Source organism: Ahaetulla prasina, chromosome 2, assembly GCF_028640845.1.
Source record: "Ahaetulla prasina isolate Xishuangbanna chromosome 2, ASM2864084v1, whole genome shotgun sequence".
Classification (NCBI taxonomy): domain Eukaryota; kingdom Metazoa; phylum Chordata; class Lepidosauria; order Squamata; family Colubridae; genus Ahaetulla; species Ahaetulla prasina.
In genome coordinates, this window is record NC_080540.1 from 159428644 (window position 1) to 159455101 (window position 26458).

Consider the following 26458-nt stretch of genomic DNA (forward strand, 5'->3'; position numbering starts at 1 on the left):
TTTGGAAGGCATGTTGGACGCTTTAGTTTAGTTGCCTTCACTTGGGGGGCAGTGTCCCTTGGCAGCTCCTCTTTTCAAAAGCAGAAGGTACATGCCAAGTCTTGTCAGGAAAGGCGGTTCTGTAAGTTCTGGAGCTGAGTCTTGTAAAGTTTGGAAGTTAATAACCAGTACTTTGAACTGGACCTGAAAAGAAATTGACAATCTGTGTAGTGGCTGGAGCATGGATGATTCCTAAATAGGTTACCTCAGTTAAGAGAATGACTGGTGCACTCGTAGCGGAATGGGAACTTCTGAGGCATTTTTAAAATGGAGCTCCTTGTAAAATGCATTGCAGTGGTCTGCTCATGAGGTCATAAGTCATTATGGTCAGTGCCACTGGTTCAAAAAAGAGTCCAATTGGTAGACAGGCCAAAAATGAGCAAAGATCCTCTGGCTTATGGTCTCCATTTGGAGTTGAAAACTCTTGTTGCTAGTCGCGAAGTCATGTCCAACCCATCGCGACCCCATGGACAATTTTCCTCCAGGCCTTCCTGTCCTCTACCATCCCCCGGAGTCCATTTAAGCTCATGCCGATTGCTTCAGTGACTCCATCCAGCCACCTCATTCTCTGTCGTCCCTTTCTTCTTTTGCCCTCAATCATTCCTAGCATTAGGCTCTTCTCCAGTGAGTTCTTCCTTCTCATTAGGTGGCCAAAGTATTTCAGTTTCATCTTCAGGATCTGGCCTTTAAAAGAGCAGTCAGGGTTGATCTCCTCTAGGACTGACCGGTTTGATCGCCTTGCAGTCCAAGGGACTCGCAGGAGTCTTCTCCAGCACCAGAGTTCAAAGGCCTCAATTATTTGATGCTCAGCCTTTCTTATGGTCCAACTTTTTCACAGCCATACATTGCAACTGGGAAAACCATAGCCTTGACTATACGCACTTTTGTTGGCAGGGTGATGTCTCTGCTTTTTAATATGCTATCTAGATTTGCCATAGCTTTCCTCCCCAGAAGCAAGTGTCTTTTAATTTCTTGGCTGTAGTCCCCATCTGTGGTGAATTTGGTGGGGACTACAGCCAAGAAATTAGAAGACTGTTGCTCTAGAAAACTCTAGAATGTTCCAAATCACACACCTGTTCCTTTATAGAGAATGCAGTCCCATCCAAAGCAAACATTGGAACCAGAATAAAACTAGATATGTCTCCAGAAAACAGCCGTCCTGTACTGCAAAGATTCAGTTGGTCTATCTAGATCCTCACAGCCTCCTGGAACAAAGTCAGACCTGGATGGTGATACATAAATACAGCAAGTCCTTGACTGTTAATAACCATTCCTTCAGTGACCTTTCAAAGTGGACAGCAGTACGAAGAAAGTGGCTTATGACTAGTCCTCACACTTATGACTGGTCATTGGATCAAAATTTATCCGCTTAGCAATCAGCATGAATTTACAACAGTTGTAGCAGGGTTATGTGACTGCCATTTCCGACCTTCTCAGCTGGCTTCTGACAAGTAAAATCAATAGGGAAAGCCGGATTCACTTAACAACCGCATGATTCACTTAATAATAGCAGTGATTCACTTAGCAACCATGGCCTAAAAGTTCGTAAAATTGGATGCAATTGTTTAGCAACAGAAATTCTGGTCCCAATTGTGACCATAAGTTGAAGACTATAAGTATCATCTGCGTATTGATGATATATCCCATTCCTAAGAGGTGTTTAAGGGGCATGCTTAAACGCACCAGTGTGCCTACCGTCCCTGTTCTAATGTTTCCTTTTATTTGTATCCATTTCATGTATTCATAATTATGTTTACACTTGTATCTGTTATCAAATACATGCTTGATGAAATAAATCAAATAAATAAAAATCAAATAAATAAAAATCTTACCTCAGACTGACAGTTGATCATCCCAGCAATGCCATGCAGATACTAAATGGGGTAAGGAGACAGCCAAACCCTGCAGCGCTTCATATTGGAGCAATCAGTAATCATTAAAGCATTTTTTTAAATCAAAGGATATGCAAAGCATTTGGCAGAAGAGTAGACTCTTGCAGTACCATTTTTTTTCCGTTCTGTTTAATAACGAATTGCCCACTTCCTTTCTTTCTGGGCCCCAAAGCCTGCAGATCAGAGGAGTGAATCAGCCATTGTTCCATTGCGTCCTCTCAAAAGAAAATAGTTGTAGCAGTGAGTTTTTTTGTTACTGAGGGTCTGTCAGGTGCCTGACAATACTGACTATGATGCTGGTTCCTGTCGTTAAGGCTGAGTCACACTACTACATAACAAGGCTTATCCTTCTTGTAAAACACAGAACTAGATAGTTTTCTAAAGAGTCTGGGATGCAGATTGTGATTCATCCAGACAGTGTGTGGACATGCCTATTCTTAAAAAGGAAATCAGCTAGGTTTTTTTTTATTCTGTTCCATTTGCAATCCAAAACAGCTTAGTATAATTAATGTTTTAAAAACAGTAAAGCCATTCATAAGAATAAAGCGTGAACTTAAAAGATAAAATCATTTATCATTGTGTTAAGCTGACATCTTATGTGGCATAACATTAGCTTTTCGTCTCTCATTCAGATTGCCATTAACTCCTTCCTTTTTTCCAAAGAAAAATCCCATATGTTTTGACTTGCCTGATCCCAGACAGATTTGGGTGGCTGGCATTTTCTTTTCTCTGAGCTGTTGTGATCCTCCCTAGGCCTAACATTTATTTATCCTACCAGTTCTTGTAGACTGGCTGCAGCTGGGATGGAATTAGCTCATCACCTGGTTCCTTACCTAGGTTGCAGGTAAAAATTGTTTTATTTATTTATTTATTTATTTTATTTATTAATCAAATTTCTAGACCGCCCTTCTCCCGAAGGACTCAGGGCGGTGTACAGCCATATTAAAATACATAGATAGACAATGAATTTAAAGTAATTTTAAAATGAAATATTTAGCCGGCCAATTGAACTAAAAATAATAAAACCAATTAAAATCAGTATAAAAATTAAAATTTAAAATTTAAAAGCTAAAAAATCTAATCCAGTCCTGCGCACCTGAATAAGTGTGTTTTAAGTTCACGACGGAAGGTTCTAAGGTCCGAGAGTTGGCGAAGTCCTGGGGGGAGCTCGTTCCAGAGGGCTTTATTTATTTTAGGACATTTATATAGCTGCCTACTCACTCACAGCGACTCTAGGGGGCTTACAAATAGTAAAAACACAAAATAGAGATAAAAATAAAAAAGCAATAACCCCTCACCCACCTGCCCCTGGCGACAGCACACAATTAAATTTTGATTTGATGGGCTCCATTACACTCTGGGTTCCCCAAGTCCCTTGGCAAAACCCACATCTTCAGGGCCTTCCAAACAACTGCCAAAGTGTCTTTTTTCTGCAGTCTTAATTTCTGCAAGGATGATGTTCCTAAAGAAGGGAGCCACCACAGAGAAGGCCCTTCTTCCCACCAGATTACCACCTTAGGGAACGGGACCCGCAACATTCCTTGCCTCTCTGCTCCAGTGAATTATTCCAGCCATAATATTCTTTTTCCATACTTCTTTGTCTTATCTTAATTTCTTCTTAATACATAACACATAACAGTATCACTATCCGCCCTTAATTCCTAATCTCTTACAATTAATATAAATTAATTATCTTATTTTTCCATTACAGAATATATTTCTCAAAATCCCCATCCCACTTTTTAACATTTCAACTTTGTCTCTTAATTACAGTTGTCTTCAAAATTAAACCAAGTTACCACTTCACATTTCATCTGCTATTCGGTTTTACTATAAGCAATATACATCATCATATTCAAATCTTACATTAAAACCCTTTAACTTAATTGACCATCCACAATTATTATTATTATTAATAATAATAACAATAATAACAATAATAATAATACAGTTCCTTTAAATTTACTAACATTTACCTTATTTCCCTTCCTCCTTTCCACTAATCTTCCCTTCTTTAACCATTTTCTCTTGGTCTTTCCAAAATTCCACTTCTTGATAATTTTCTCCTTTTATCCCATTCTCTTAACTTCTTCTTTTTCTTTTTTCTTTTTGTTTTTATAATTATTATATCTTCTCCTTTTTCTCACTTTTAGATATATTATTCGAATAGTTCTCCCCAAGTTTTCTCCTAATCTCTTTCCACTATTTTCCCTCTTTACCCTTTGATTGATTCTTTTTTGGGAGATGTTCCCCCCCTATCCACTGTAAATCCCAGTGAAATCATCTAACTGTTTTTTGCATTCAATTCCTTTTCCTTCAATATTATTTTCTTGCTCCTCATTTATGCTCTCTTCTACCACCTTCTCCCCTGTTTCCTGTTCTGTGTGTTCCTGCAAAATTTCTGATTTTTTATTACCCTTTAGTGATTCACACATATTTTTAATCATCTCAATTAATTCCTCACACATCCAAGACTCCATATTGCCAATTTAAGAGTTAAAACTTTTGAATTATGTCACGTTTAATTAAAATTTAAAATCCATATAGTCTCTCTTTATTTTCAAATAGTGTCGAATTTAAGTATCCAGTCTACTCATCATCATTCATTTTTTAACTCCGTTAAAAATTTGTTATATTCCACAGCCATTGAGAATTGAAACCAAGCAATGTAGAAAGACAGATACTCCTTACAAGTTCTCACAGTGTCCAAGTTATCTTTTAGTAGTCAAGGTCCCAGCTGTACTTTCTCTTTTTTCTTCCAGCGAATATTGTAGTACTCTCTTTCAGCCATGTCTCTCTCAAACCCACAATATTTTCAAACCAACTAAATGTCAAAGCTGTCAAAAATATTTAAATCCGCATAAAAATACTTTTCCTCGGGTTCTTTTCTTTTATTGTTTTTAGTTTCTCCAAATCCACTTATAGATACAAAAACTTTCTCAGGCTTCAATATTTTAGTCTCCACTTTGTTTTTCTCCCTCCACAGAATTTCCCAAATGCCAATTAGCTGCTTATTTCAGCTCCAGGACACCTTTTAATCCAATTCAAAATTTTCTTTTACCTGTGAATTGGCCAATCACTCACCCGGTACCAGCACTCTGTTCAATCACTCCTGCACAAAAACTTGGTCTGGTTGCCCCAGCTTCAGAGCAGTCATTTTACAATTGCTGCCTCCCCTGCTGCCAGTCTGAAGAGCTGCCCCCAACCTTTCGAGGAACTTGCTTGTTCCTCTTCTTCACCGTCCCTACAGGACGGTTCCAGTTCAAAGATCCCCCAACAGCGGTTTGTCCAGCTGGATTTTCACAGAGTTCGTTGGAGCCCGCTTTTTTTCCAGCCAGTCTCGTCGCAACTCTTCCAGTCTCCCCGAATAACAACACTCTGTGTGTCCATCTGCTGGTATGTAGCTATTACCAGAAACATGTACCAATAATGACTTATTTTTGGCCAAAAATAAATCAAGAAGTGGCTTTATTCTGGCAGTTTAAAGTTGGATTTAGACCAGCGGTTCTCAACCTGTAGGTCGGGACCCCATTGGGGGTTGAATGACGATTTGCTAGGGGTCGCCTAAGACCATCGGAAATATGGGAAGTATACTTGCGAGTCGAAGAATCGCACTCCAATGGTTGACTCCACAAGCCAGCTGCAGGCTCTTCAAATCGCTAGCCGAATTCGGCTTCAGGCGCAATGAATTAAAAAAGAGAGAAATCTTTGGTCTGATGTCTCCCTCTCAAGCCAGCTGCAATCACTCCCAATCGCTAACCTAATCTGGCTTCAGGTGCGATAAACTTAATAGGGGAGGAGTCTCCGCTTTAATGCCTCCGTCCTCAAGGCAATCGCAAGCAGTTCAGATCGCTAGCCCATACGGCTTCAGGCACGATAAATTCAAAACGAAAATAATTTTACGGTTGGGGTCGCCACATTGTGGGGAATTGTATTAAAGGGGTCGCCACATCATGGGGAATTGTATTAAAGGGGTCACAGCACTATAAAGGTTGAGAACCACTGATTTAGACAGAAAAAGAAAGTAAAATTGGTACTTTTCTGAGTCAATATGCTGGTTATTTGCCACAGGGTAACAGAAGAATATGGCCTTGGCAAGGGGTGTAGAAACTGGAATTATGAAGGTTTTCTTAGTCCAGCCTTTCCATTCTGACTCCCAGAATTCTTACCAATGGCCATGGTATGTGGGGGTGAGCACAAGTCCATATACAGGTAATCCTCACTTATCAACCACACTTGGGACCAGCAGCTCCATTGCTAAGTAGCATGGTTGTTAAGGGAAACATCATGTTACTTAGCATCAGTTCTGGCTGTGGTCGTTAGGCAAATCACCTCGAATCATGACTACAACTTGCAGCTTCTTACCAGCTTCCCCACTGACCATGGTATCCTGCTGCGCCAGTTGGAGGGGTTGGGAGTGGGAGGCACCGTTTATCTGTGGTTCTCCTCCTACCTCTCTGACCGGACGCAGACGGTGTTGACAGGGGGGCAGAGTTCGACTCCAAGGTGCCTCATGTGTGGGGTGCCGCAGGGGTCGATTCTCTCACCCCTCCTGTTCAACATCTATATGAAGCCGCTGGGTGAGATCATCAGTGGCTTTGGGGTGAGATACCAACTGTACGCTGATGACACTCAGCTGTACTTTTCCACCCCGGGCCACCCCAGTGAGGCTGTCGAAGTGCTGTCCCGGTGTTTGGAAGCCGTACGGGTCTGGATGGGGAGGAACAGGATCAAACTTAATCCCTCCAAGACGGAGTGGCTGTGGATGCCGGCACCTCGGTACAGTCAGCTGCAGATGCGGCTGTCTGTCAGGGGTGAGTCATTGGCCCCGATGGAGAAGGTACGCAACTTGAGCGTGCTCCTGGATGGTCGGTTGTCCTTTGAAGATCACTTGGCGACCGTCTCCAGGAGAGCTTTTTATCAGGTTCACCTGATCCGCCAGTTGCGTCCCTTCCTGGACCGGGATGCCTTATGCACGGTCACTCATGCTCTCGTTACCTCTCGCCTGGACTACTGCAATGCTCTCTACATGGGGCTCCCCTTGAAGAGCACCCGGAGACTTCAGCTAGTTCAGAATGCGGCTGCGCGGGTTATTGAGGGAGCGGTTCGGAGCTCCCACATAACACCTATCCTGCGCAGACTGCACTGGCTACCTGTTGTTTTCCGGGTGCGCTTCAAGGTATTGGTTACCACCTTTAAAGTGCTCCATGGCTTAGGACCGGGCTATCTACGGGACCGTCTACTGCCGGTCTCTATCTCCCATCGTCTGGTGCATTCCCACAGAGAGGGACTCCTCAGGGTGCCGTCAGCCAAACAGTGTCGACTGGCGGCCCCCAGGGGGAGGGCCTTCTCTGTGGGGGCTTTGACCCTGTGGAACGAACTTCCCCTCGGACTTCGACAATTACCTGACCTTAGGACCTTTCGCCGCGAACTTAAAACTTATTTATTTCGTATGGCTGGACTAGCTTGATTTTTACCTTTAAATTTTAATTGAATTTGATGGGTTTTTAAAGTTTTGTAATTTTATGGGGGTGTATCTTATTTTAATATTTGGGCAAATTTAAATCAGTTTTTTAAGGGATGTTTTAACTATTGTGTATATCTGTATTTTATCTGCCTATTCACCGCCCTGAGTCCTTCGGGAGAAGGGCGGTATACAAATTAAAATAGTCATATTCATTCATATTCACTATGCTTGTGTTGGCTGTGAAGGTTGTAAATTGGTTTGTGCAGTGACCCAATTTCCAATCACGTGACCAAAGGAACGCTGCAACGGCCACAACTTTGCAGTCCAGTCATAAGTCTCCTTTCCCATCGTTTCTTGAAATAGTTGCTGAACAAGTGGTCTATAAGCAAGGACCATTGGCACTGTGGTTAGAGTGCAATATTGCAACCTAATTTACTGCTCACTTCCATAAGTTCTTAAAGTTGACTCAGCCTCCGAGGTAGGAAAAGAAGGACCAGATTATTGGGGGCGATATGCTGACTTTAAACCACTTGGAAAAGACTGTAAAGCCCTGTGAAACACAATATAAATCTAAGTGCTGTTGCTATTGCTATTGGTATTTAGGAGTTGCCCGGTTGAAGAAGGGTATTTTGGCTTTCCGGACTGGCCTGTAATGAAGTGTTTTCCCAATGTGTTAAAGCTTAGTCCACATGCTGTTCCCAATCAAAGCCCCTATGTATTGTTGAGCTATTATGTCAATTATACTATTTGGGCTCTGGTTTCTCATGAAAGGAGGGGAAGCGCAAGCACAGTGGTTGTGTCAAAAGTTTCCTATAAATGAAGAATTAGTTTAGTTAATTCACCTAATTAATTTAATTATTTGGCCAAAGAAACTAAGAAAGCAAGGGTATTTTTTTTTTTAAAAAATGAGAAGTTGGAATAGGTGGAACAAGTTTGTTAACTGTTGGCTGGTGGTGGTAAGGTTTTGATGGTACACTTCGCCTATCTGATTCATTGGGTCCGAGCCCCATTGAAATAAACAGGTGGATTTTGATTTCAGCTTTTTTTTTTTAAAAATCAATAGCTTTTATGAATCCAAGATGTCATTTGTATTTGAAAAAATAGCCATCATCTTTCTGAAATGAGATGCAAAGGGGCCTTTATTTCCACCTTTCACATTGAAGATCATCTGCAAATGATTACCTATCCAATATGATGCCACCATTTATCTTGGATAGCATTAAGGTGATGACTTCATGCACGTGTTGCCTTCTTTGGTATTGGCAAAGTTTGTTAGGGATTCTGCCAGTCACCTGTCTACAGAAGAAAAAGTTTCCCATCAGCGGTTTCAATAAAGTATGTGTTGGAACTTGCCTTTGGTCAACAAAGGCCACTAACACCTCTGACTTACATTATTTCTCAGTGTTTATTTTACAAGTAACATGTTTTTCTAAGCTGATGACATGATCAGTAAGCTTAGGCAAATTATTTCAGGCTTCATTGTTCTCAGCTGCAGAAAAGAAAGATAGAGGAAGGGTGCAAAGATGGTAGAAGCAACTAATAGGCATCTTCTTGCATGATCAAACGCATTTTACCTTGTATATGCAGAATAAAAGCTGGGCCTGATGGGGATTCCAAAACAAAGCTAAAATACCATTAGTAAAACTCATAGCAAAATGATTGGTGAAGGCTTTTGTTCTTTTGTTTTTGAGGGTCTTTGTAATGCTTCTAGAACAGTGTTTTTCAAACTTGGCAAGTTCTAGGATTCCCCAGCCAGCAAGTTTGAAAAGGGTTCTAGAGTATTGGTATGAATTAAATTAACCTTCACAGCCTAATTCCTTTAGGTCTGCTAATAGCATTGCCCTTAGAATTCCCAACTCCTTAAGTCACCCATCCACCCCAAATTTGGAAACTGTAGTCATAACACAACTGGAGGGCTTTGTTATGTAATGTAAAACCACTTTACATTATTTGATAGTAGCAATGTTCAAAATCAATGTAATAAATTAGGCTTCCTCTTTTTATTAGTTTCACAAAAACCTATTACATTAATCAGGCAATATATATTTTAATCGGAAGAGTTTATTTTTAAAAGTTGCAGGTGATGTTCTCTGAAGATGCATTCCATCTTTTCTTTCTTAGACAGCCTGAATTATGCAAGACTATAGAATAAAAATTACCATTGATGTTTGCTGGATTTATGTCTCACTTTTTCTGCAACTTATTTAGAGTTCTCTCTTCGTTTCCACCCCAGAAACTCTGTGAGGGCAAAAGTGGAGCCAAGTATGATTGACCCAAAGTAACTAGTTTCGCCGTGAGCTGAAAACACATCTATTTATTCAAGCGGGACTGGCATAAATAGTTTTATTAATTTTAAATTGGGTTTTTATTGTCTTAGGGTTTTTTAATTTTTAAATTTTAATATTGGCCTTTTTGTAATTTGCTTAGTTTTAAATCTTGGTTTTAAATTGTATGTATATCAACTTTTTATCTTTGGCTGTACACCGCCCTGAGTCCTTCGGGAGAAGGGCGGTATAAAAATTTAATAGATAAATAAATAAATAAATAAATAAACTAGTTAACTGCATTTTTTAAATAATAGTACTCCCATTTTTTAATTTTCTGAGCAACATCCTGCAGTTGTATTGGTCAGAGATGCATTGAACATAACAGAAAAGTCATGTGAGGATTGTGCTACTATACCTTCTCTAATCCACGTTGGCTATGTTTTCATATATGGGTAGTCTTCGACTTACAACCATTTGCTTAGTGAATGTTGAAAATTACAGTGGCATTGAAAAAAGTAACATATGACTGGTTTTCACACTGAAAACTGCTGCAGCATCCCCATGGTCACATGATCAAAATTTGGCATATATTTATGACAGTTGCGCTATCCCACAGTCATGTGATCACGATTTGTAACCTTCCCAGCCAGCTTCCATCAAGCAAGTGGGGAAAGGCAGATTCACTTAACAACCACATGATTCATTTAACAACTGCAGCTCAACTGTGGCAAAAGTCATAACACGAGGCACAACCCATTTAACAATTGCAACGTAAAATTTGGGCTCAGTTGTGGTTGTTAAGTCAAGGACTACCTATATTGGATATAATTTAGATTTTAACACAAACTGGTACAATTCAAAAAGACTGGGAAATGTTAAAAATTCACATAAATCATTCATATCTATGAAATCTGCATAAGGAAGATCACCCTTTTGCATCTCTATCCTCAGGATAAAATTAATTATTCAATTCTTGAAAAATGTGTCCAACATATGATTGTATTTGTAAGAGGAAGAAAAACGTATGCAGCGGTTCTTTTTTCTAGCAGAAGCTTGAATTTTATTTTCTTAGCCACCAGTCTTTAGAGTATATCATGCAGTTGTTTCTTTCTCTCTCCCCCTCTCCCCCCCCCCCCACAAATGCAATGTCAAAATCTCAGCAACAAGTTGATCTTCTGAACAGGGTGTCGTTTGGCTCTTGCCAAACTAAGAAAAGGACATCCTGTTTGAACTAGGTGGAGTAGGTAATTTCAGCTTAACCAAACGTTGACACTGCCAGGGATTTGGCATTGCTTCGATAAGGAAAATTCTCTTCTAAGCGAAAGGAGAACAGCTGTTGCTTTCTGCTGTGTACCCTGCCATGTTCATTGTGACCCTCAGTTACAAATGGTATTTTCCTCTCCTGGAAGGGTGTCACCATTCTTCTTTGTTAAGACTGCTGCCTCATCTCCATAACTAAAGCTGATTCTACAAGTAGCCCTCACAAGGAAGTGTTCGATAATAACTAGAAGGATCAAGTTAAAATCTTACATGATATCACTACCAGTGGTGAAATCGAAATTTTTTGACTACTAGGTCGGTGGGCGTGGTGTGGCTTGGTGGGTGTGGCAGAGGAAGGATATTGCAAAATCCCCATTCCCACCCTACTCCAGGGGAAGGATATTGCAAAATCCCCATTCCCTCCCCACTCCTGGGAAAAGGATATTGCAAAATCCCCATTCCCACTCTGGGGCCAGCCAGAGGTGGTATTTGCCGGTTCTCTGAACTAGTCAAAATTTCCGCTACCGGTTCTCCAAACTGCTCAAAATTTCCACTACCGGTTCTCCAGAACCCGTCAGAACCTGCTGGACTTCACCCCTGATCACTACAGTGAGATAATAGTTTCTATGAAGATAACTGGATTAGGATGGGAAGTCAATTTTTTATTGTAGCGCAATTGTGTGCCCCACATATCCGCTGCACCAGCTACTAAATTTTCAAGTGGGAAATGAAAGTTTGAAGACTTCTTTTATTTATTTATTTATTTAATTTATTTATTTATTTTATTTTGTCACAACAATATATGTAGGAATCATACAAAAGATTATATAGTATATAAACATATATGAGTAAATATAAGGAGGTATAAGCATATATATAGAAAGAAGAAAAGAAAAACAATAGGACAGGAACGGTAGGCACGTTTGTGCTCTTATGCACGCCTCTTATGGTCCTCTTAGGAATGGGGTGAGGTCAATAGTAGAAAGTTTTTGGATAAAGCTTTTAGGATTATGGGAAGAGACCACAGAGTCAGGTAAAGTATTCCAAGCACTGATGATTCTGTTACAGAAGTCATATTTTCTGCAATCTAGATTAAAGCGGTTGACATTAAGTTTAAATCTATTAGTTGCTCTAGTATTATTGCAATTAAAGCTGAAGTAGTCTTTAACAGGAAGGACATTACAATAGATGATTCTGTGAGTTAAGCTTAGGTCTTGTCGAAGGCGACGGAGTTCCAAGTTTTCTAAGCCTAGGATTTCGAGTCTGGTGGGATAGGGTATTCTATTGTTTTCAGAGGAATGGAGAACTCTTCTTGTAAAATATTTCTGGACACGTTCAATTGTATTGATGTCAGAGATGTGGTGAGGGTTCCAAACAGGCGAGCTGTATGCTATTCTATTTTAACTTCCCATCTCTGCAACAATTTTTTTCTCAGCTTTGCATTTACAGTTAGTGATTTGCCACCAAATTTTGTTTGATTCTGGTCCAGAATTCTTCCTAAACTAAGATTGTTAACATAATTGGGCTTTAAATCAGCTAACCCCTTTTTTCAGTCTTAAACAAATGGTTTTGTGTTTTCATGTCAGATTGATCCCAGAACACCTCTGCAGCTGCAGCTGACTTGATTCCCAAGCTCCTCTGAACATCTCCATTCCGAATTATTCCAAATTAATGAATAAAGTATTTAAAAATGTTTTAATTACTATATGTTGAGTTGTTGTTTTTTCTTTTTAGTTTTTGTGACACATGGAATGATTGTAATGAATTTTCAGTTGACAATAATTGACATTAATGGAAAATGTTATGTAGCAGTTAATTATGTGTAGTTCTTTTGATATGATTGATGGTTTAGAATAGAAGGAGGAAATTAGAGGCATCATGTCTTCATAGTCTTGTGATCAACATTTATACACATGGCATCCAGCGTGTATCTATGATGGTTGTCGTGTTCCAAGGTCATATGCTTGCCATTTGCAACTTTCTCAGCTGACTTCTGAAAAGTAAAGTTAATGGGGGAAGCCAAATTCGCTTAACGACCACATGACTCATTTAAACACCATTGGGGGAAAAAAATCATAAAATCAGGCACAACCCTTTTAACAACCAACTTGCTTGGCAACTGAAATTCTGGTATTACCAATTGCAGTCAATAAGTTGAGGACTATTTGTATTAGCTAGATGTTCTTGAGGTTCAACTCTTGGCTCATTTCTCAGTTTCTGAATAAAGTACAGGTAGCCCTTGACTTACAACCACAATTGAGCCAAAAATCTCTCTTGTTAAGTGAGACATTTTGTCGTGTCCCACTCCTCCGCTGACGGCCGGGTCAGGGAAATCCGAATCAGGCTTGCCTCTGCAGCTCTGCCCAAAGTCCTAGCAAAGTCCTCAGAGCAGGCAGGAGACCAGTAAGTGACTTCAGCAAGATAAGTTCGACTTTGCCTGACTCAGAGACTGCCAGAAAGCAGATCCTTTATATAGGCCATGGGGTGTGGCTCCATGACTCAGCACTCATTAAGGCCTGCCCCTCCCTTCCTTCTGTTGCCTCCGCCTATCCAATCTTCTGATGCGAGGGTCACTCCAATCAGCTGTTGTTGGAAGTAAACTTTCCTCAGGCTCACATGCTGTGGAGGAGGGGGAGGGGTCTAGCTGCTCCGTTTGCCTGGGCATGGAGCCAGGGCTGGGGCCGGGGGATGCTCCCTCCTCTGCAGCCTGCTTGGGCATGGAGCCAGGGCTGGGACCGGGAGGTGCCCCCTCCTCTGCAGCTTGTCTGGGCATGGAGCCAGAACTGGGGCCGGGAGGCATACATTCCTCCGTGTTCGGGAGCAGATAAGCAGACCCCGGCTGCGGTGAGAGCGGACAAGACACAACACATTTGTTAAGTGAGTTTTGCCTCATTTTACGACCTTTACTACCAGAGTTGTTAAGTGAATCAGTTGATAAGTTAGTAACCCAGTTGTCGTGAATTTGGCATCGCCATTGACTTTGCTTGTCAAAAGGTTGCAAAAGGTGATCACATAACCTTGGGACATAGCAGTGGTCATAAGTACCTGTTTCCCTCCAAATAAGAGAGACCCTGATAATAAGCCCAATCAGGCTATTGAGTGCATGGCAATAAGGCCAAGCGCTTATTTCAGGGTTCAAAAACATATAAGACAGGGTCTTATTTTCGGGGAAATACGGTATGAACCAGTTGCCAAGCATCTGAATTTTGATTGCATGATCATGGGGATGCTGCAAAAGTCATAAGTGTAAAAAATGATCATAAGTCACATTTTTCAGTGCCGTTGTAACTTTGAACGGTCACTAAATGAACTATTGTAAGTTGAGGACCAGCTGTATGTTCACATGTATAATTGCCTTCTGTGTATGGGTGGCATGAATTACTTTTCGTCCATTTTCCTTTCAAGTTTACTAGTTTCACCCTAAGACCTGAATGCAGATTTGCGCATAAAGAGAAATATTTGATCCTAGCTCTTTTTTAACGGTTAAATCTGCAATTGGGGAATACTAAAAAGGATAGCGGGATTTGATCTACCAGTTTTATGAACTGAACTTCCCTGCTTGGAATTTCTGTTCAATATACATTTGAATACAGTATGAATTTGCATTCAGTTTTCAATAAGAGAGTGAACAGCCATTTGTCTGGAATGGTATAGCAGAGGGTTGGATTAGAAGACCTCTTAGGTCCCTTCCAGCCCTAAAATTCTATGTTCTCTGAAGCTTTGATTCAGCAGGGAAAACATGACTTGGGGTTCTTTCTGCACAGTAAATTAGTGTGGAGCTGCAGTTAGAGGACCTTGAGTGAGCTCTATTCTACAGAAGGATCCATAGCATAGTGGCAGGCAGACAGACAGATACAATTTCCCTGTGCAGTAGGGAATAATTCAGGAGGTGGAATTATAGTACTGACTAGTACTCCAAACCATTTTTCAAGCAGGCTGCAACAATCATGGGTAGCAAGATGGATGATGAAAAACAGCTTGGAGCTAGACCAGGGGTGAAATTTACTTACCTTCACTACCGGTTCGCAAATGTGAGCGCATGCGCAGAGGGTCAAAAACGGGACATGATGACATCCGGGTGGGTGGGCGGAGCCTCCCGCCAACAGCACTACAGGTTCGCCTGAGCCCGATAGAACTGGCTGCATTTCAGCACTGAGCTAGACCCATCACCCAAGGTTTAGATACAAGCCACAGTAAATGGCAGAGAGGCAATTTACCACACTTCCTTGCTTGGAACTACTCAGCAAAAATCATTATGCATTTTTGGTCTAAAATATCACGACTGCTTTGGGGGCAGTCATGGAGCTTTTTTCAAATCTCTCAAAAATGAGCTCTGTTGAAATGATATTTTATTTATTTATTTTATTTTTATTTATTAGATTTTTATACCGCCCTTCTCCCGAAGGACTCAGGGCGGTGTACAGCCAGAATAAGAACAAAATATATACAATTTAAAACAACATTTAAAAAGAGCAAATTTTAAAGGCTGATTATTAAAATTTAGATTTAAAATTTTAAAAATATTAAGAATACCCAATTAAAATTCATCAATAATTATGCCAGTCCCGCTTTAATGAATAAATATGTTTTGAGCTCACGACGGAAGGAAATGATACTCTGTGCACGCTCATATCTCTAGATTGAAGTCATAAGCCTGACTCTATGGCTCTTTAAGGGAAATTGTCTATGTTCTTACAATATGCATTTTGAAAAAAGCAGCTTTCTCAGTTGAATGTTAGCTTGCATCACTGGGAAGATAAAGTAGGAAATAAATTCATTATAAGACTGCCTGTTGTATTTAGGCAGACAGACTGCACTTCTTATAGTTGGTCTGGGCAGAGCAACTAAAATTGGGCAGAGCAATTTGCAGAGGCCGACACAACAGCCTCATGCGTTTACAAGTAAATGTGTGGTCAACCCAGATATATTGGGGTTTTCCCATGTGCCCTTTGTCTAAAATTATGTGTTTTGTTCTCTCAAACTAATACAGTATTCATACAAAATGGTTAAAGTGGTTTTTCAGCTTTGTGCCAATGTGATGGCATGTGGAAATAAACCTTTTCCTTTAAAACTGGGCAAGTTTTAGGTCTCGTTTGCAAATTTACCTGTATAGAAATCAATGCAGTGAACTATTTTTTATTGTCTCAAAGACAAGACTGTCAAAAAGCTAACCACTTCCTGAGAATCACACACCCCAGTTCCAAAAGGGCACACCTCTATGATTTTAGTCTTTCTGTAGCCTGGCTCTGTTGTGGGACTAACTTGTTCGTTTGGTTCCTAACAAGATTAATTGTGCAGAGGAATTAGGGCTAATTAAAACCTCATTTTTCTTATAGCTGCTGCGATGTCCTTTTGAAGGCTGGTATCGCTTCCAAAATCTGTTGTGGTTTATTGCACTTCCGTGTCCTTATGAGCTTTCCTTGTTTTTAAATTTTACAAAGAATATATTCAGTTTTAAAGATGTGTCAATGCACAAATCTGGATCTCGTACCCAGATTAAAGGCTCATTACTGTATTAGAATAGAATATAATTTTTTATTGGCCAAGTGTGATTGGACACACAGGGAATTTGTCTTGGTACATACGCTCTCAGTGTACATTAAAGAAAAGATACCTTCATCAAGGTACAACACTTACAACACTTAATGATAGTCATAGGGTACAAATAGGCAATCAGGAAACAATATCAGTATAAATCGTAAGGATACAAGCAACAAGGTTACAGTATAAGTGGCACAACCCTTTTAACAACCCTTCTTCCATAAACAGTCCTATGTAATCAGTGAATCCTGAAATCACCAATTCATTTTTGTTCATTCTTTTAGCAAAAAGTCCATGGAGAGTTTACAAAATTGTTCTTCTTTCCTTAATCAAAAGCTCTGGGTGCTTTTCCAGCATTGGCCAGAGAGCCAGTAACTAAATCCTGGCATGTCTGTAGCACACACAGTAGAACAAAATTAGAATTTCCAGAGCCTGTTGAAAAGTGTTTCCCCAGAATTTAGTGGCATTTGTATAGCTAGGATGTACAATTGCTATTTTTGTACACTGAATACATCAGGACTGAGGCAGTGTTTTTCCCAATCATCAGAGCTTAAGAGATTTTTTTTTTTACCCCATACACTACTAGGTGGATGTCACAACCTTTGTGGCACTTTCAGTCTCGGCTTTGTTTATAAACATTGTGATACTTCTGAAACCATAGGAAGCTTAGGTGGGATTGTGGCCTTTTATTCTCCTTTCTTTCTTCATTTCCTATTTGCAACCAGTGGTGGGCTGCTGCCGATTCGGACGAACCAGTAGTTTCAACGATCAGATGGCCCCGCCCACCCACCCCCACCCTATCGTGTCCTATATTTCCTTCTTTCTGGCTCAGCTGATTCGTGCGGCACAGCTGATTTCCGCGCCTCCGCTGTTCTACTTACCAGGGCTGCCTTAGAAGGTAAGCAGCTGAGCTTCAAATTGCTATATTTAGAAAGCTGTGCGCAAGCGCTTTAGGCGCACTCTCACAGAACCAGTTGTTAAACCGGTTGCATCCAACCACTGTTTGCAAACATGTCAACAACCTGGCTTAGCACTGTAAAAAGTTGATGCCATAGAACATGATGATGATGTTATCCATTTGGCCGTGTCCAACTGTTGGCGATTCTATAAGTCAAGTCTCTCCACATCTTCTGATATTTCATTGCTTCTTGGAGTTTTTCTATGCTCAGGCTATTGTCAGCTTTCCAGTGTCCAGCCACCATGTTCTTTGATGGTCTGGTTTCCTTTTACTGCTTCCATAGAACATACCGCTTCAAAATATAGTAAGGCTCTCCGTTTAGGTTGGGAAAGAATTTGGTGGCACTCATAATCATCCTTCTGGTTTTTTTGACATTTATCTCCCTGTATGCTTCTCAGGTTTGGAAGAAGATGCTGAGATTCCACAGATCAACTGAAGCTTTGAGAAGAGCGTACCTCTGATGAAGGAGTAATTGCCGGACCTCAGCCGTGATGAGGCTACTCCGGAGGCATTATGGCCCACTAAAGCTAGCTTTGGTGGGTATTGTCTTTGTAATCTTCCTCTTCATAATGCAAAGAGATGTGGGCAATGGGGAACAAAAGGAGGAGCCATGGCTGAAAAATATTGTGGACAGGAAAGACCAGATGATAGATATAATGATGGGAGCTGTCAACAATATCCGTGACTCTATGCCAAAGCTGCAGATCCGGGCACCTGCTCAACAAGAGGCACTTGAGCAGGACAGCAAGTCTTGCTTGCCAGGCTATTACACACCAGCAGAACTGAAGCCCTTCATGGAACGTCCGCCACAGGACCCCAATAGCCCTGGTGCTGATGGAAAAGCTTTCAAGAAGGACCAGTGGACACAAGAAGAGACAAAGGAGAAAGAACGTGGATATGAGAAGCACTGTTTTAATGCCTATGCCAGTGACCGCATTTCTCTTCAAAGGGCCCTCGGACCTGACAGTAGGCCTCCAGAGTAAGATTTCTTTCTCATCTCTCCTTCCTATAGAAATACTGCTTCCAAGCAACCCAGGATAACCGTAAGCAACCATTTGGTTTATCACATTGGGCCTGCAATCATATGGAAAATGGGCTATTTGCTAGGTGGAGACTGTTACCACTCTACTACTATTTGGGTTTTTTGGGTTTTGTTTTTATGTAGAGATATATAATAAAATTATGGTATGTCCATGTTAATCAGTAATTGCTGCCCATATGTTTGCATGCCCAGTGGAATAAGCTTTCAGCTTTGTATTTGTGGAATGAATTTTATGGGAATATTGATTAAGATGGTGTTTCTGAACATTCTGGTTAATTCTTCAGCCTTTGAGTGAAGAACAGATTTTAGATGTAAATCAAAATCTCTCTCTGAATTCTAGCAACCATTCACCATTTCTTAAATACAGAGTGTTTGCTTTTGTATGTACATGCTACACTTTAGTTAAGATGGGTGGTTAGACAGGTTTATAGAGAAAAACGGTGTCTTAGTTCCTTTTAAAGCATCTAAAAGTCTGGTATTGAGGTGCATAAAGAGAATGCTTCCTGTTTTGCAGAACATCTTGTTCCCTTGGAAGAGTAAGAGTGTTACTCCTGTGGGTACTAACTCGGATTATGGGAAATTTGCAGCCCTCCAGACTCTATTCAAATACAACTCCCAGCAGCCTCAGTCAGCATGACTAATAGTTGAAGGATGCTGAGGGTTGTAATTCAGCAACATCTGGAGGATCATATATAAACATATATATATATAACAACAGAGTTGGAAGGGACCTTGGAGGCCTTCTAGTCCAACCCCCTGCCCAGGCAGGAAACCCTACACCATCTCAGTCAGATGGATCAGAAGTATTCTACCCAATTTATAGATAAAACACCACAGTTTCTGATCTCAAGTTAAATTATCTTACAGGCGGTATGTCAGATTTAATCGGGAGAATGTCATGTTTCTCAGGCCATATTTTAGATCAAATCATGAGACTACATTATCAAAAAGGCATTTATGTGCTTATTTATTTGGAGAGGGTTCTAGCTCATAGGTCAGGATAGAAACACTTAATAGAATAGAATAGAATAGAATTTTATTGGCCAAGTGTGATTGGACACACAAGGAATTTGTCTTGGTGCATATGCTCTCAGTGTACATAAAAGAAAAGATACGTTCATCAAGGTACAACATTTACAACACAATTGATGATCAATATATCAATATAAATCATAAGGATTGCCAGCAACAAGTTATAGTCATACAGTCATAAGTGGAAAGAGATTGGTGATGGGAACAATGAGAAGATTAATAGTAGTGCAGATTTAGTAAATAGTCTGACAGTGTTGAGGGAATTATTTGTTTAGCAGAGTGATGGCCTTCGGGAAAAAACTGTTCTTGTGTCTAGTTGTTCTGGTGTGCAGTGCTCTATAGCGTCGTTTTGAGGGTAGGAGTTGAAACAGTTTATGTCCAGGATGCGAGGGATCTGCAAATATTTTCACGGCCCTCTTCTTGATTCGTGCAGTATACAGGTCCTCAATGGAAGGCAAGCTGGTAGCAATTATTTTTTCTGCAGTTCTAATTATCCTCTGAAGTCTGTGTTTTTCTTGTTGGGTTGCAGAACCGAACCAGACAGTTATAGAGGTGCAAATGACAGACTCAATAATTCCTCTGTAGAATTGGATCAGCAGCTCCTTGGGCAGTTTGAGCTTACTGAGTTGGCGCAGAAAGAACATTCTTTGTTGTCCTTTTTAATGATGTTTTGATGTTAGCTGTCCATTTGAGATCTTGCGATATGATAGAACCCAGAAATTTGAAGGTTTCTACTGTTGATAGTGTGTTGTCAAGTATTGTGAGGGGTGGAAGTATGGAAGGGCTTTTCCTAAAGTCTACCACCATTTCTACGGTTTTGAGTGTGTTCAGTTCCAGATTGTTTTGGTTGCACCACAAGGCTAGTCGTTCGACCTCTCGTCTATATGCGGATTCGTCATTGTCTCGAATGAGACCAATCACTGTTGTGTCATCTGCGAACTTCAGTAGCTTAACAAATGGATCATTGGAGATGCAGTCATTGGTATACAGAGAGAAGAGAAGTGGGGAGAGCACACAGCCTTGGGGGGCCCCTGTGCTAATTGTACAGGTATTTGATGTGATCTTTCTTAGCTTCACCTGCTGCTTCCTGTTTGTTAGGAAGCTTGTGATCCACTTACAAGTCTGTTCCGGTACCTGTAGCTGGTTTAGCTTAGTTAGAAGAATGTCTGGAATGATGGTATTGAATGCTGAACTAAAGTCTACAAAAAGGACCCTTGCATAGGTCTTTGGAGACTCAAGATGTTGTAGGATGTAGTGCAGAGCCATATTAACAGCATCATCTGTTGATCTATTTGCTCGGTATGCAAATTGCAAGGGTCTAACAGCGGATCCGTGATGGTTTTCAGGTAGGAAAGCAATAGCCTTTCAAAGGTTTTCATGACTACAGATGTTAGAGCAACTGGTCTGTAGTCATTCAGTTCCTTGATGGTGGGCTTCTTCGGCACTGGAATGATGGTAGAGCGTTTGAAGCAAGAAGGAACATAGCACATCTCTAGTGATTTATTGAAAATATGGGTGAAGATGGGGGCCAATTGGTCAGCACAGACTTTTAAGCAAGAAGGAGTTATCTTGTCTGGGCCTGGAGCTTTTCCTGGCTTTTGTCTGTGAAATAGGTCCTGCACTTCCTTTTCTGTGATCACTAGGGGTTGTGAACCCAATGAAATAGGGTCAGTTGTAGGAGGCTTGGCTGTTGTTGGTGTGTCTGAGATGGGGGTTGTGGAGATAGGTGGCTGTAGTTTCCTTTCAAACCTGCAGTAAAACTCATTCAGGTCATCTGCCAGTTGTTGATTACCTTCATAATACAACATCAATTACCTCTGCCTATCTCAGATGTATGTTGATAATACAACATCAATTACCTCTGCCTATCTCAGATACTCGGGAAGGACTTGACAGATGGATAAAAATGTGACACTCAGTCTAAACCTCTAGTTGACTATGCAGTGTAGAATAATAATAATAATAATAATAATAATAATAATAATAATAATAATAATAATAATAATAATAATAATAATAATAATAATAATATAATATCTGGACTTGACAGATCAAAGTTAGCTTATGTTAAATGAATAAGTTATATCAGTTGGGATTGGAGCCCTTGGTGCAATATTTAAAGAACTTCTTCGATATCTGGAAATATTGAATTTATCAGACACGAACACCCCAATATTACCAAAAAAAATATCACCCTGCTTGGAACTTCAACACTAACTTAATAATTCTTAGATCCTTGGTTAGGATTTGAATTACCAGATTTCCACCAGTCTTACATTGAATCTAACTGTAGATTACCGACATATAATGTGAATAGTCCTTTTGTTATGGCCATAATGCAGCTGGCACATTATGGTTGTAAATCATGATGGTTGTTAAGCAGATCATCATATGACTGACCTGATTTTACAACCTATTTTTGCTGCAGTCATTAAATGAACCCATTGTTGGCTATGGGGCATTTTTGCCAAAACCCGGAAATGAACGCCAGTTGTCTGCAAAAATATAGCAAATTGTAGTCATGTGACTGTGGGACACTGCAAATGGCCATGGATGCAGTCATGTGACTGGTGGGGAGGGAGGCATCAGAAGTTCAGAACTGGGTCACAAGTACCTTTTCATGGGTCCATTGTAACTTTGAATGGTTATTAAATGCTGAGCCATAAATCAAGGACTGTCTCTAATAAAAACATTGCAATCATTCATTCCATCCACCCTGCCACCCCCACAACCCCACCCCCAGCCATTTTAAATACCCGGTTCTTAACAAACTTCTCAAATACTAAAAGGAGTTCAGTGACGATGGCAGCAAGCTGTTTAAAGAAGCTCTTCTTTAAAGAGTTTTTATCCGTGCTGCTGCTAGTCATTGCTCATCTTCTCCCACTTGAAAACAAAGAGGATTTGTGGCCTTCATGCTAGTCCCACATGGTCCCCTACAGTAGATTTAGACTTCTCAGCAGCTCCGCAGTGATTGAAAAAAGCTGTAACACGGAATACGATTGGAATTTAATTTTGCTACATAGTCAACTGGAACACTGGCAACGCATCTACATGCATTGCATATGAGCAAAAATGTGTTGTTTTTTCTATTTTCAACACCTCCCGTATTAATTTAAGCTACTAGTGTAGCATTGTGTACTGTAGTACCTTCAAGATTAATGTCTCCTTGGATATCAGTACTGAATGACTCCTTCCTTGCTCTTTCTCCTTTGCTCTAGAACTGTGATGGCGAACCCATGGCATGCATTTCACAGCTGGCACGCAGAGCCCTCTCTGCGGGCATGCGAGCCGTCGCCCAGTTCAGCTCCACTGCGCATGCATGCACACGCCTCTCACTGGCCAGCTGATTTTCGGGATGCACAGGGGGTGGGGCACATGCGGGTGATGGGGTCGTGCATGGGGCAGGATCACACACACAGGGGGTGTACAGAGGGGTGCGGCACGCACTTTCCGGAAGTGCAGAAACAGGCCTGTTTCCAGCCTCCGGAGCCCGGGGGAGGCCGTTTCCCCCCCGCCTGGGGTTCAAGGAAAGGCTACGGAAGGCAAAAATGCACACACATACCCCGCCATGGTGCAGGTTGTTAAAATTTTTGAATCCCACCCCTCATGCATTCAGGGGAGATGCGGGTCACTTGCGATAGCGTGTGGGTGTGCTGGCACCCAGAATTCAATGTGCGCCCATGTGCATGCGTGCACGACTTTGCCCCTGCGCATACATGGGAGGGGGTGCGCATTGCATTATGGGTGCCAGCCCTTGCGCGTGCTGTTGTGCATGCGCGGACGCGCTTTTGGCACACAGAGAGAAAAAAGTTAGCCATCACTGATCTAGGAAAATCCTGTTGCTGCCTTGTGAGTCTTGCTAGGGAATTATACAGTTGAGTTACCAACACCTGCGTATGGCTGGAATGAGAGTTTGTGTAGATTTACATGGACTTTTTCGTTAAAGCATTCTTGGGTAGCTGTCCAGAAACAGAGATTCTTTAGAACAGGGGTCTCCAACCTTGGTCCCTTTAAGACTTGTGGACTTCAACTCCCAGAGTCCCTCAGCCAGCAAAGCTGGCTGAGGAACTCTGGTAGTTGAAGTCCACAAGTCTTAAAGGGACCAAGGTTGGAGATCCCTGCTTTAGAAGACTGAAAATAAATGGAGCAATATATATGACTGATGGCATCCAACTTGTTGGTACAGATAGCCTTCAATTTGCAACAGTTCATTTCCTGACCATTCAAAGTTGCAATGTCACTGATAAAAAGTGACTTCTGACCATTGTAGCATCCCCATGGTTACATGATCAAAATTCAGACCCGTGGCAACCTGGCATGTATTTTTTTTATTTATTTATTTACATTTATATCCCGCCCTTCTCCGAAGACTCAGGGCGGCTTACAGTGTGTAAGGCAATAGTCTCATTCTATTTGTATATTTTTACAAAGTCAACTTATTGCCCCCCCCAACAATCTGGGTCCTCATTTTACCTACCTTATAAAGGATGGAAGGCTGAGTCAACCTTGGGCCGGGCTTGAACCTGCAGTAATTGCAGGCTGCTGTGTTCTAATAACAGGCTTCTAACAGCCTGAGCCACACCTTTGTGACTGTTGCAGTGTCCCGGGGTCATGTGCTCCCATTTTGCGACCTTTTGATACGCAAAGTCCGTGGCGGAAGCCAGATTCACTTAAATAACCCACGTAACTAACTTCATGGCAGTGATTCACTTAACAACTGTGGCAAGAAAGGTCGTAAAAGGGGGCAAAACTCACTTAACCAATGTCTCATTTCGCCACATAAAATTTTTGGGCTCCGTTGTGGTCATCCGTTGAGGAGTACCTGTATTTAGAAATCGATAGCTGTGAAAGCATGTCCATCTGCCAAAAGGGACAGAAGTGCAAAAACTCAGAATTTCCCTCTCTTCTTTGTTTGCAAGTGTAAAAAAGGGAAGCAGCCCCAGAGCCTCTGATTCTAGCTATATCCATACATTAGTGGGCAGTGACAAGTGGGTTGTGGAGGGAGAAAAGATCACACAGATTAACTCTCAACTGGTTTCCTTTCATCTCTGGTTTTTTTTTTTTAAAAAAAAGAAAAAAGCCCAGGGTTCAGTTCTACTTTTTAATTATCCAATGTGAAACACCCCCCCCCCTCCACTCTTCCTGCCTCCCTTCACTCTCTTACCTTGCAGCGCCACCGTTGCCCCATTTACAGAGCGGTGAACATGGACAATTGCGGCCTTTTTCAATACATAAATAAGAAAAAGGGTTCCTCAAGTTCAAAAACTTTTTTCTTGATTACATCTGTCTCCTGCCCTTGGTTTTGGTCCATTTCCTCTCCCTCCGAGAAGCTCCGCTGCCTCCATAATTTTTCACTTTGCTCGGCCAGTGGAACAGACGGGGCCTTTTTTACAGTACAGCAGGAGGGTGTGGAAGGAGGCAAACGTGGCGATGCTCGTCACCCCTTCCCCTGTGGTCTCCCCGAAGCTTTTTCTAAGGCCGCTGCTGCGGCTTTTCATAAGGGGGATAAGTCAGTCAAAGGAGGCAACAAAAGGCAGCTTGAATAAGGGCTTAAAAACTAGGCTGGGTTGGCAAGACGGTTTTCTCTCTTCAACTTACCTCCTACCCTTCTGACAGCTGATTATTTCTGCCTAGCAGGTGTAGATAGCCACAATAGAAGAATGCTCTTGTTCAAGGCAGAGGGCAAGAATGTTATTCAGTCAACCCAAAAAAGCATAAACCAATTTCAATTAAAGGGTGTAAAGCCCTCCCAGAACCAAACCATAAATCGGGGGGTGGGGGTGGGGGTGGAATTGGCTCAGATGGAGGGAGCATGTGAATGAAACTTTTTTATTGTTGAGTGCTTTGGAGAGGGAGCGAGGGAGGGGAGGGCCTGATCTGCCATGTGGAACATTTCCCCCCCTCCCCCTTTTGATGTGCCGTAGAGGTATGCAGCATGGTAGGGACCCCTCTCTCTTCCCACTAAAATATTCAGAGGGTGGGATGGTTAGTGGAGTCAAAAGAGATTGCTATAAAGTGGGAGCCTCTTTTAACAAAATGATTTGAATTCTCTGACTCTCTGCCAAGTGTTCCTGCACAGGATTCATCTCATATATCCTAGAACGTACCATGTAGATGATAATAATAAGAAGAAGGAGAAGGAGAAGGAGAAGAAGAAGGAGAAGAAGAAGAAGAAGAAGAAGAAGAAGAAGAAGAAGAAGAAGAAGAAGAAGAAGAAGAAGAAGAAGAAGAAGAAGAAGAAGAAGAAGAAGAAGAAGAAGAAGAAGAAGAAGAAGAAGAAGAAGCAGCTACTAAAAGTATGGCAAACCAAGTATCAATATAGGAAAACAGCAATGCAAGCTCGAGCTGACAGCTGGTATAACAAAGCACTGCATGGACAGTTCCTTGAAAAGATCCAAGGAAAAGTAGATAAGGAAAAGACCTGATTATGGCTGACCAATGGAACATTGAAGAAAGAAACAGAAGGCCTAATTCTTGCGGCCCAAGAACAAGCCATTAGAACAAATGTCATCAAAGCCAGAATAGAAAAATCTGCTGATGATCCCAAATGCAGACTCTGCAAAGAAGCAGATGAAACCATTGATCACATACTGAGCTGTTGTAAGGCAATAGCTCAGACCCATTACAAACAACGTCACAACACAGTCGCTTAGATGGTCCACTGGAACTTGTGTCACAAGTTCAACCCATACCACATCTCTGACATAAATACAATAGAAAGAGTCCAGAAATCTTCACTCCTCCGAAAACAACAAAATACCTTATACCAACAGACTTGAAATCCTAGGATTAGAAAACTTACAACTCTGTCAACTTCGACATGACCTGTGTTTAACACACAAAATCATCTATTGCAATATCCTTCCTATAAATGACTACTTCAGCTTCAATCGCAATATTACAAGAGCAAAAAATAGATTCAAGCTAAATGTCAACCGCTTCAAACTTGATTGCAGAAAA

At 41.2% G+C, this 26458-nt stretch overlaps 1 protein-coding gene across 2 annotated transcripts in view; it reads left to right on the plus strand.

Moving 5' to 3' along the window:
• GALNT6 (polypeptide N-acetylgalactosaminyltransferase 6) overlaps positions 1-26458 on the plus strand; it is a 76836-nt gene that overhangs the window by 13017 nt on the left and 37361 nt on the right. Inside the window, exons 2-3 of one of the 2 annotated variants that reach the window (XM_058172864.1) lie at positions 17192-17364; positions 17823-18403. In XM_058172864.1, coding sequence (XP_058028847.1) covers positions 17916-18403 — 488 coding nt within the window. In that variant the 5' untranslated portion in view covers positions 17192-17364; positions 17823-17915. The remainder of the gene's footprint in view (positions 1-17191; positions 17365-17822; positions 18404-26458) is intronic. The other variant, XM_058172863.1, reaches the window with a different exon arrangement.